Source organism: Pristiophorus japonicus, chromosome 14 (assembly GCF_044704955.1).
Source record: "Pristiophorus japonicus isolate sPriJap1 chromosome 14, sPriJap1.hap1, whole genome shotgun sequence".
Taxonomy (NCBI): domain Eukaryota; kingdom Metazoa; phylum Chordata; class Chondrichthyes; family Pristiophoridae; genus Pristiophorus; species Pristiophorus japonicus.
The window spans coordinates 36,501,458-36,513,841 of NC_091990.1; the positions used below are offsets into that span (position 1 = coordinate 36,501,458).

The window sequence follows — 12,384 nt, forward strand, 5'->3', positions numbered from 1 at the left end:
CCACTGCCAAAGAATGAGCAACAAGAACAGTCAGCAGCATGCACAGTCCCTGCGGCCAGCCCGGACGAGCCGGAATCACCACAGGTGACAAAGACGCATGCCAAGGCTTAACAACCAGAGCCCCAACTGCGGCGTTCCACGAGAGAACCTCGACCGCCTGGAAGACTCAATCTTTGACCCAAAGATGTTGGGGGGAGGTGATGTCATGTTTGTAACCCTCACATAAATGTAACAACACTGTACACTGTATACACCTGAGAAATGCACACCTTGACCACAGGGTGTGAACTTGTGGGAGACACTCCCCACCTGGTCATCCAGGTATATAAAGAGAGGTCCCATGCAGGGTCATCACTTCTTGGTCCTGTGAATAAAGGTACAGGTCACAGAGTGACCTTGTCTCCAGTATGTGCCTCGTGTTGATTTGCTGTAGTGTGTAAGGACACAACAGTGACCAGCTTTGGAAGTGTCAAAAATCTTCTCATCTTAGCCATCAGATTCAATTCAATAATTCTTTGTGAAAGATTACTTAATGTTGCAATCCTTCTGGGATGATAAAAAACAACCCTTGATCAACTGACCCAGAGTAGCACATTACAGCAGGCCCAACTAACACAAAAATATATGTCCTACTTCCCAGGATCCATAGGAAGTTGCGCAGAAACAACCTCTACCAAGAAACTGAGAGACTGTCAAGTGACTGCTCAATCTTCTTCACTATTGCAACAAAATCCTGCTAATGTCTTGTTCTGAAAGCATGCCATTAGATCGAACTTGGGAGTCCTCCCTCCAATAGACTCCGCACATATGGATGATAGTATGTTAATTTGTGGGTGGATGTTGAACACATGAGGAAGCAAAATAATTCCTGCACGTAACTGATGTTCTGGTTTCACCCCTACTGCTGTTCTCTCCTTACTGGGTTGCTATAATAAAAATAATTACTGAAATTATTTCTGTTGAACAGATTTTACATATAAATAGCAGTGAGGAAGCAGATAACAGCAGTAGCAAGGCAAAGAACTGTTGGAGGAAAGGGAGGAACTGGCATGAATTCAGGATGGTGGCTGTGTAGAACAAGTGAAATGGCTCACAGCTGACAGCAATTCCCAGAAACCATTTTAAATCCACAGTTTACATTGGTATGTATGTTCACATAGCACTGAATCAGACACTGGGGGATCAGCCTAGAAGTGACTCTTGTGATCATAGAACAGAAGGAGGCCATTCGGCTCGTTGTGCCTGTGCTGGCTCTTTGAAATTGTGATTTAAAACTTGAAACTGATGTTCGGGTTATTTAAAATGACAGAAACATAGAAAATAGGTGCAAGAGTAGGCCATTCGGCCCTTCGAGCCTGCACCACCATTCAATAAGATCATAGCTGATCATTCCCTCAGTACCCCTTTCCTGCTTTCTCTCCATACCCCTTGATCCCCTTAGCCGTAAGGGCCATATCTAACTCCCTCTTCATTATATCCAATGAACTGGCATCAACACCTCTCTGCGGTAGGGAATTCCACAGGTTAACAACTCAGTGAAGAAGTTTCTCCTCAATCTCAGTCCTAAATGGCCTACCCCTTATCCAAAGACTGTGTCCCATGGTTCTGTACTTCTCCAACATCGGAAACATTTGACCCGCATCTAACCTGTCCCGTCCCGTCAGAATCTTATATGTTTCTATGAGATCCCCTCTCATCTTCCTAATCTCCAATGTATAAAGGCCAGTTGATCCAGTCTCTCCTTATATGTCAGTCCAGCCATCTCGGGAATCAGTCTGATGAACCTTCTCTGCACTCCCTCAATAGCAAGAACATAGTTCCTCAGATTAGGAGACCAAAACTGAACACAATATTCCAGGTGAGGCCTCACCAAGGCCCTGTACAACTGCAGTAAGACCTCCCTGCTCCTATACTCAAATCCCCTAGCTATGAAGGCCAACATACCATTTTCCTTCTTCACTGCCTGCTGTACCTGCATGCCAACTTTCAATGACTGATGAACCATGACACCCAGGTCTCATTGCACCTCCCCTTTTCCTAATCTGCCACCATTCAGATAATATTCTGTCTTCGTGTTTTTGCCCCCAAAGTGGATAACCTCACATTTATCCACATTATGCTGCATCTGTCATGCATTTGCCCACTCACCTAACCTGTCCAAGTCACCCTGCAGCCTCTTAGCGTCCCCCTCACAGCTCACACCACCACCCAGTTTAGTGTCATCTGCAAACGTGGAGAAATTACACTCAATTCCTTCATCTAAATCATTGATGTATATTGTAAAGAGTTCGGGTCCCAGCACTGAGCCCTGCGGCACTCCATTAGTCACTGCCTGCTATTCTGAAAAGGACCCGTTTATCCCGACTCTCTGTTTCCTGTCTGTCAACCAGTTCTTTATCCACGTCAGTATATTACCCCCAATACCATGTACTTTGATTTTGCACACCAATCTCTTGTGTGGGACCTTGTCAAAAGCCTTTTGAAAGTCCAAATACACCACATCCACTGGTTCTCCCTTTTCCACTCAACTACTTACATCCTCAAAAAATTCCAGAAGATTTGTCAAGCATGATTTCCCCTTCATAAATCCATGCTGACATGGACCGATCCTGTCACTGCTTTCCAAATGCATTGCTATTTCATCCTTAATAACGGATTTCAACATTTTCCCCACTACTGATGTCAGGCTAACCGGTCTATAATTACCCGCTTTCTCTCTCCCTCCCTTTTTAAAAAGTGGTGCGACATTAGCTACCCTCCAGTCCATAGGAATTGATCCAGAGTCGATAGACTGTTGGAAAATGATCACCAATGCATCCACTATTTCTAGGGCCACTTCCTTAAGTACTCTGGGATGCAGACCATCAGGTCCCGGGGATTTATTGGCCTTCAATCCCATCAATTTCCCCAACATAATTTCCCGCCTAATAAGGATATCCTTCAGTTCTTCCTTCTCACTAGACCCTCGGTCCCCTAGTACTTCCGGAAGGTTATTTGTGTCTTCCTTCGTGAAGACAGAACCAAAGTATTTGTTCAATTGGTCTGCCATTTCATAGTTCCTGAATCTGACTGCAAGGGACCTACGTTTGTCTTCACAAATCTTTTTCTCTTCACAAACAGAGGCTTCCCTAAAAACTTATTTTGAATCGCATCTCTATGTACATTTACTTATATTTATTTACTCTTCAATTTCACTTCCCGCTCCCCCCACATCTATTTTGCTTTCCAACCACGCTATTTCCTCAAGCAAAGCGATTTTAGGTTGTAGACTTCTATTAGTTAATGCTAGAAGATGTAATTCAACAGGGTAACCTCTAGAACGACAAGCTCCCACGATACAGACTTTTGGAGTCGAGCACAACTTTTACTTGACAGGATGTAACTAGGACGTGTATTTTATTCACTGAATGGCATGTAAATCTGAAATCTTATGCACTGAATGAAAAGAAAACAACAGGGTTTCAATGTAAACAGAAATGTACATGATAGCAATAAATGATTGTCTGAATCTGAATACAAGTTACTGATGAGGGAAAACTTTTTGTTGTATTTGAATTTCAAACAACCTAAATTGTGGTTCATAGTAACTGGTTTCTAGGGGCTGCAGTTTGCTAAGAGGCATTTCACTTGCAATTCTGCACATCTACCCGTAAAAAGCAACATTCATTTGGATTATTTATGTTAAATACAAAAATGCAAATGAGAAGGTAAAAAGAGCTGCCAAAACTTCAGCCTTTCATAATGCTCAATAAATGACTGAATTCTGCTCACGCAGACTGGTCTCATAGTTTCCTAGAAATAAGAAAAGCAGCATTTTCAATCGCACACAGATAATGCCAGTAATTGCCTTCAATTTCAACTAACTGATGTAAATCCCCCAGAAAACTTTTGTTTTGTAAGGTTATAAAATTGTGGTCAACAGAAAAGAACAATTTTCAGTTATACTCCGAGGATATTGATTTTGCCTCAGAAGTCTTTGCTAATTTTTTACTTGTAGTAACTTCAAAATGTAATAATTTTATTAAACCACTGTCAATATTGCAATCAGGATTCCCAGCAGCTAGGCTATAATCTTGCACTTGAAATATCTTGAAATAACAGTTTCCGAATATTTGCATTTAAAACAAAGATGTGGGTTAGGCCAGTGCAGCACAGCAGTATGCTGGAAAATCAGCACGTAAACTCCACAAAGAAGTGGGATGTGATGTCATCAACTTGATTCTCTCATTATGAGTTAGCAATCTGACTATACATTATTTAGCAGAATACTAAGCAGAAGTCAGATGCTACCCCACAGCAAGTCAGAGAGGGGGGGGGGGGGGGGAATCATTCCAGGCCACTTCTGCACACCTGCTGGGACTGATTGGGAACAGTATTCATGGAAGCCTGAAGGTCAGCCAATCCTCTCAGTTGGGGTGAAGGAACCTAGAAGTGTGAAAATACAGAAATTATAAAACTCTCTCCAATTAAAAATCTATCCAATGGTTATGCTATAATTACCTGCTTTTCTGTCATTTCTTCTGCTCTGTCCTCAATTTTTCCAGCACCTTTGTTGATAACTCCTCCCTGTTCATTTAAGTTCATAAATGTTGGTTCGTCAGTTTGTTTCTGCAGGGGATTTTGGTTGATCATCTGGGTACTTTCAATATCTTCCTCTAATGGGGCACCTTTATTAGCAGATTCAGAATTACTTGTAATTTTCTGGCCCAAAATGTTTTTTGCAGATTCAGTCTTTTCCGGTTCTTTTGCACCTTTTACTGACGTTTCCCCATCATTTACCTTTGAGACAAATATTTCTTTGGATTCTGGATTTAGTTGCTTGTCTTCTGAAAGCATTGCCACATTCTCACTGACAAGGCGATCAGTTAGAACTGTGCTGTTTGTGGGCACAACAAACACCTTTGCTTTTCTAACACTTGGAAGTTTATTTTCATCAGCAGGCATTTGACCTAATTTTCCACCTTGCTCTACACTTTTTGGTTCCTCTACTTTTCCATTTGATTCTACATTATGCTCAACATGTGTTGCTATTCCAACAAATGACTTCTTCACTTCAATTAAACTTTCATGAACCTGCTTTCCAATGGTCTCCTTTATTTTTCTTAAAAGCGTCTCTCCATCTTTCTGATATTTAGGCACGTTCTCTCTTGAAATGTCATCTTCCATTCTTTGTTTCACCAATTCCTCAATTTTCTTTTGCGTATAATTAGGAAGTCCTTTTATACTTTGTAAAATAAGTTGCTCTCTTTCTTCTGATTTGGGTTCTTTCATTTCATGATCCATCAATAAATAGACTTCTTGATCACTCTTACCTTCTACGTTCTTAGAAATCATTCTTTGCTTTCCATTTCCATAGTGATCATCCTTTTCTTCAAAAGATTTCTGTGAATCACTCATTTCCAGACCAATAATGTCCTGTACTTTCTTCTTAATGTTTGAGTATTCCTCTGAACCATTAGCAAAGTCCATCTCTTTCTCAGCCATTTTCTCCACACCTCTAAAGTTTGTTTCTGTGTCCATATAGACTATTGATTCTTGTGCTGGCGCTGACAGACTTGGGCAACCAAATTTTTCCTCGTTCTGGCACAATAATGTATATTTTGTATCAACAAGTTTCAGAGGTAATGAATCCTTTATCACAGCCATTTTTTCCAACACTGGTTCAGACGATAAAGGCACTTGCTCCTCAGGGAACAAATCGCCTTCATTTTTATAACTGACTATTCCAATTTCAGCACTCAACTGGTCTTCATCATCTGCTCTTGGAGGCAACATCTGGGTCACTTCATTTGAGGATGGTTCTTGGAAAGATGTTTTCTGCATTATGGCTGTAATTATTTCTACCACCTCTGTAGCAATGCTCTGATCTGGATCAGTATATTCATCAATAGAACCTAAATTGGATTGGATTTCCTCAGCTACCTTTTGACTTATCAGACCACTTTTAGCTGCTTGGGCGAGTGGGACTTTGTCGCCAGTGAGTGTATCAATTACTCCTCCACTCAAAAGCTGATTGGTGACAATAATCTTCAGCATATTGTCATCCAATATTTCACATTCTGCAGCTTTTGCTAGAGTCATTCTATTACCAGTGGTCCTATCCACAATCCCACCACTATCAGCTTGGGCTTGTAGCAGTCGCAAGGCTGGCACTGGATCTACTTTCATTTTTTTTACTGCTTCAGCAACAGATAAGGTCTTGCCTGTCGGTTCATCTACAATCCCTGTGAAATATCTGACCTCCATATATCGTTGGCCAGATTCCAGGTCTATTTTTCCTTTCTTTATTAACTCTGAATAAGGTATTATCATACACTGCTCAGGATCCACAATACCTTGATTCAACTCAGGGGAAGACATTGCCTTTTCCATTATAGACTTTTCCAACCTTCCTTGCTTTGTAGCTTGAGTTAATGTCAGATTTTTGCAAGTTACTGGTTCTTTAAACCTTCCACTCAAAGCTTGGAGTTCTTCCACTTCTAAAGCAAAGTCTGGTTTTACAAGGCCTAACGATGTTGCTTCAGATAAAGTGACTGGCTGCATTGTCTTTGGGTGGACATATGCATGCTGACAAGCTCTTTCTACTTCAATCAATTCATTAGCTACATCCTGATCAACCAGGCCACATTTAACAGCATCTGTCACAGAAAGTCTCATTCCTGATAAGTGATGATTAATACCCCCAAAAGCCACCTGCTTTTTCAAAATGTTAAGAATGGTCTCTTTATCAAGGATTCCCCTCTTTCTTGCTTCAACAATGGTCACATGTTCCTTTGCTTGAGGATCTACGATGCCATTCATTTCCATCTGTAAATAAATTTTTCTCAGTTTTGTGTTTTCATCAGATTCCTTTCCTTTAGTAGCCTTCTCTAGCCTCGTCAAATTATCCAAATGTGTATTGTCTACTAAACCCATTTTTGATGCTAAAGTCACTGATAACTGTTTGCCTCGCTTTAAGTCAATGATTCCACCAGAAACCACCTGTCCCTCTAGGATTCTTGCTGCAGTTTCTTGATCCAGAAGCCCAATTTCAGCTGCATCTTTAACTGAGTGTATGGAAGAGCTACCTGGATCAATTACACCACAAATAACTTTCTCAGAGTTGAAGATCTTCTGAATCAACTGTTCATCCACAAGACCTTCATCTACTGCCTCAGCTACTGTCAGTGTTTCACAAGTCTGTGGATCAAAGAAGCCACTGAAGATACCCAGTTTTTCCATTAGTTTGAGAGCAGTGTGGCTTTGCAGCACTCCCTTGGCCATTGCTTCGTTCAGTGGTAGTTTCTGTCCTGTCTGCTCATCAAAGATACCACCACTTTGAAGTTGGCCAATCAGAAAATTTAAAGCGGATTCCTCATCCAAATACTCTCTGGTTGGAATTGAATTTAATGCAGGTTCCTGATATTGGACAGCTTCTACAGGATAATTTTGCTCAGAATTTTGTCCTCCACTAAGCAGTTTTTCATTTTTACCTTTTATGGTCCCATTCAGATTGTCTTGTTCAATTCCATCTTTAATATCACATAATATTGGTTCAACCGTACTAACATTTATCACATAAATATCTCCGTCATCGGCTTTGGCTCTATTTTTCAGTATTGAGCCGTAATGAGATTCTTGCAGTGACTCGTGAGCTGTTAATCTTGTAACATCTTTAGCTATTCCTGAACAGGTTAAAGTAATTTGACAGTCGGGCTGATGGAATGGACCAACTGTCTGCAAGTCTATGGCTTCTTTTTCAAAGTTGTCATTGTCGACCCAATTCTGAGAATGTGATCGAATTTTAATGTCAGTTACTGCAGAAAGTGAAGTTTCAGTATCTACACTAGACATCGTTGCTTTCTGCGATCCTTCTGTAGGTTTCTCAGTAACAGTTGTTTCATCACTAACTACACTGGTGACAGACTTGGATTTACCCAGCAATATTTTCAGTTCTTTTTCATCAGTGTCACATTTCGCCATTTTCTTTTTTCTTTTAGTTGGTCGTGTTTTAGTTGGGAGAACATCCTTACAACAGGTTTCTGTTTTATCATCCACTTCTTTATAGACTTGGGAGTCCATTTTCTTCTTGACTGGTATTTTGCTGCATACAGTTTCATTAATCCATGTATCTGATTGTGTCTCATGCATTCCATGAACAGCTTCAACTTTCTTATTATCACTTGCTTGTAATCCGTCATTCCGTTCTAACTTTGTCTTGTCTGGATGGTATATTTCAATAGAATCAGCTGCATCCGATTCAATTACTTCCATTGCAATAGCATATTCTTGTCCATTGCATTCATCTAACAGATCTTCACTTTTCACTACTGCAGCATTTACTCTGGCTTCTATGAATCCTTTCGTGATGTCATTCAACTCGGCATCAAGCAAAAGCAACCTGTTGCCATTATGCACATCCATATAACTTTGGGCCATTAAATAAGACAACAGTCTTTCCTCTACTACTTGCCCATCAGAGGCTTCAGTACTATTGACTGTATCCAGGGATTTCAGATTGGAATTTGGCAGGCTTCCACCAGCTGACCTCCAATTCAATCTGTTCATGCTTGGAGTACTTGGTTCTTTCATATTTGGTATTGTATCAGGTATATGAATAGGCTTCAACACTTCAGCAACTTTATGGTCTAAAATTCCTTGTTCAATTGATTTTTCCCAGGAGAGCACCTCAGTGGTTTCTGGGACATAAAGTTCTGATATTGTGGATCTCTTCTTCAGGATTTTGTGTGCTAATTCTGTGGAGACAAGCCCCTGTTGCAATGCACTGGTCACAAGGATGACTTCACCAGATTCTGGCCACAGCAGTCCCTTAAAGGAGCACTGGGACTCCAGTACAACCAGTGCGCTTCTTGAAGTCATCAAATCCCGTTGCACAGCTTCATCCAGAGTCAGTCGCTGACCTGAGACTGGGTCAATAACACCACCCATCTGGATCTGACGGATTAATATGGAACAAGCAATGTCATGATCAATTAGATTATGTCTCACTGCTTCATCCACTGTTAATCGGTGTCCTGTTCTGGGATCTACAATGCCTCCTGCAAAGAGTTGGGCCTCTAAAAGTCTGACCATTACCTGTTGATCTATCAGGCCTTCCTGGATAGCACGGAATATGCTGACTTTCCTACCTGATTTCAGACACACCATTCCACCAGCAAGTTGCTTTATTGGAAATAATGTCAATCCAGTTTCTTTATCTACAATGCACCGTTGCATTAGTTCTGAAAGATTGAGTTTTTCTCCTGTGTTTGGATCAATCAGACTTTTTTGCATTCTTTCTCTAGCCTTCAGCTGAGAGTAAAGGGAAGCAGTGATCAGGCCCTGTTGGAAAGCTGTCTCCAAATTCACAGCTTTGCCTGTTGATGGGTTACCAAGACCACCACTGCTGAGCTGTGTCTCCAAAATCTTCAGCCCCACATTCTCTTCAATTTTCTTCTCTTCAATAGCAGCAGCAACAGGAAGAAGCTTCTTATTTTTAAAGTTTGTGCTTTTCATCAGCTGTATGGCAGCCTGCAGTTCTTTCAAAGATTTACCTGTTCGGTCATCTATTGCACCACTTGCTAAAGCTTCCTCCACGGACAGACTGTCACTTGTTTCAGGGGTTATGAGGCCAGAATTAATTACTTGAATCTGCAGCAGAGCGAGCCCCGTGTCCTGGTCTATAAGGCCCTTCTGCATGGCACGGAAAATTGGAAACATTTCTACTGTTCCCAGGTCAATCACACCTGCAATTGTTCCATTCTCCTGGAAAATGTAAAGCACAAGTTAGGTCACTGAACTTCAAGCAACGAATAAATAAGCAAATACACTTGCAATTATAGGTGCAGTTTTGAGTAAAGAAGTCATATTAATTTAGGTTAATTTTGACTATACCATTCCAAACTAAACATCTAAAAAAAAAAATACGAAATGTGAAAGACAAAATAAATGGGCTTTGCATTTGTAGCTACAAAATCCAAAAGGAAGCTATGGCAGTTGGAGTTGCTCTTTAACTGTTTTATAATTGTCGATCACTTGAATCTACATTCCCCAGTTGTGATGAGTTAATCAGGTTTCAGTGTTGTTGTTGTGGTAGTGTTCCTATCAAGTTTAGTGTGAATTTGGCATGAAATCCCCTCCTGAAAGCAATAAATCCACATTGTAATCATCTAACCAACCTCCAAGTTAGACCACTGATGCAGATTAGATCTGTGTCAGCTCCACGACAACATTTAGAGCTTGCACATGCCAGAAATTAATTTGCATCAAGACAACATGATGTGGTATTGTGCAATGTCCTATCTATGGGGAGTGGACAGGGAAGTGGAGTTGAGGCCAAGATCAGATCAGCCATGATCTTATTGAATGGCAGAGCAGGCTCGAGGGGCCAAATGGCCTACTCCTGCTCCCATTGCGTATTTTCTTATGTTCATACCTCAACTGGTGTAAGTCATTCCTTGTACTGGTAGGTAGCTTTAAGAACATAAGAAATAGGAGCAGGAGCAGGCCATTTGGCCCCTCGAACCTGCTCAGCCATTCAATAAGATCATGGCTGATCTGATCATGGTCTCAGCTCCACTTCCCTGCCCGTGCCCCATAACCCTTTACTCCCTTATCGCTCAAAAATCTGTCTATCTCCGCCTTAAATATATTCAATGACCCAGCCTCCACAGCTCTCTGGGGCAGAGAATTCCACAGATTTACAACCCTCAGAGAAGATATTCCTCCACATCTCAATTTTAAATGGGCAGCACCGTATTCTGACACAATGTCCCCTATTTTAGTTTCCCCTATGAGTGGAAATATCCTCTCTGCATCCACCTTGTCGAGCCCCTTCAGTATCTTATATGTTTCGATAAGATCACCTCTCATTCTTCTGAACTCCAATGTGTATAGGCCCAACCGACTCAACCTATCTTCATAAGTCAACCCCCTCATCTCCAGAATCAACCCAGTGAACCTTCTCTGAACAGCCTCCAATGCAAGTATATCCTTCCTTAAATACGGAGACCAAAACTTTTCGCAGTACTCCAGGTGTGGCCTCACCAATACCCTGTACAGTTGTAGCAGGACTTCTCTGCTTTTATACTCTATCACCCCTTGCAATAAAGGCCAACATTCCATTTGCCTTCCTGATTACTTGCTGTACCTGCATACTAACTTTGTGTTTCATGCACAAGGACCCCCAGGTCCCTTTGTATTGCAGCACTTTGCAATTTTTCTCCATTTAAATTATAATTTGCTCTTCTATTATTTCTGTCAAAGTGAATAACCTCACATTTTCCTACATTATATTCCATCTGCCAAATTTTTGCCCACTCACTTAGCCTGTCTATATCCCTTTGCAGATTTTGTGTGTCCTCCTCACAATTTGTACAAATTACATGTGCATTGGTGAAATTAGGCCGCACACTTTGGGTGCTCACTGAAACTGGGAACACAATTGTGTACGAGCAGACACATAACATGCAACAAAGGCCTGTAAGCCTAGTTATAGGAAACCAGATCCTTTATTAGGTAAAATTGCAGGGGGGGGGGGGGGGGGTGCTTCGAAAGGAAAGTAGAACAAATGCACTCGAGTTCTTGATAATCTGTGGGATGATTATGCTAATGAGAGCAATAAACTCGCAATCTTAATGGGAGCTATGGCTTACAATATACGCAAGGTATGAAAATTATATTATACAGACTGCATTATGATTTTTCATTGTGATTGATGCTGGATACTTCTGAACTATAGAATAGCACTTTATACACTTGTTGTAAATGTTGATGTATATGTGTTCTCAAAACTACAAAGGAATTCAATCAAAGATATAAATGGATATTTGCCAGTAGATAGCGGAACGAATAACTTATCTATATTACCTCCAAACTTGTGGTATCGCGGGATGGGAATAGTGAGCTCAGAGTATCGCACAAAAAAGCAAGCAGCACAGCAAACGTAACAGATATTACCAAGTCCTAATAAAATACTTAATAGAATTTTAGCACTCTTGTAATATGTCAACTTTTGAATTAATCTCTGTCTAAAGACTTCTTTAGTCATCAGGAGTACCCGCCAGAAACGGGTTACATAAAATTTATTACTCCTTACAAAACTGTTTATTCAATGCTGTGTAACCCTTTTAGAATGAAATTCAGATCACTACATCAAAATGCAACAATATCTGGAGTCTCACATGTTTCAGAACATCTGTTACTCAAGGCAGCTTGAAGCTGCAATTCTAAGCAATATTTATACTGAATTCTAACAAGATTCAGTCATTGCATGGACAGAAAAGTAAATTGGTTCAGACATCAGGCACTGTTTTCCATTGATTTATGAGGTGGATTTAATTTCTTTCTGCAGACTAAACAATAGATTAGCACACATTTTTAATTTCAATGGGTAGTTACTTTACT

General features: G+C 40.7%; 1 protein-coding gene across 11 annotated transcripts in view; it reads right to left on the reverse strand.

The window, feature by feature from the left end:
• The window catches only part of macf1a (microtubule actin crosslinking factor 1a), a 577,816-nt gene that overhangs the window by 216,818 nt on the left and 348,614 nt on the right, over positions 1–12,384 (reverse strand). For 6 of the 11 annotated variants that reach the window (XM_070899169.1, XM_070899162.1, XM_070899161.1 and 3 more), the window contains one exon: positions 4,501–9,744. The exons of the other annotated variants lie outside the window; for them this stretch is intronic. In XM_070899169.1, coding sequence (XP_070755270.1) covers positions 4,501–9,744 — 5,244 coding nt within the window. The remainder of the gene's footprint in view (positions 1–4,500; positions 9,745–12,384) is intronic. 11 annotated transcript variants of the gene reach the window in all.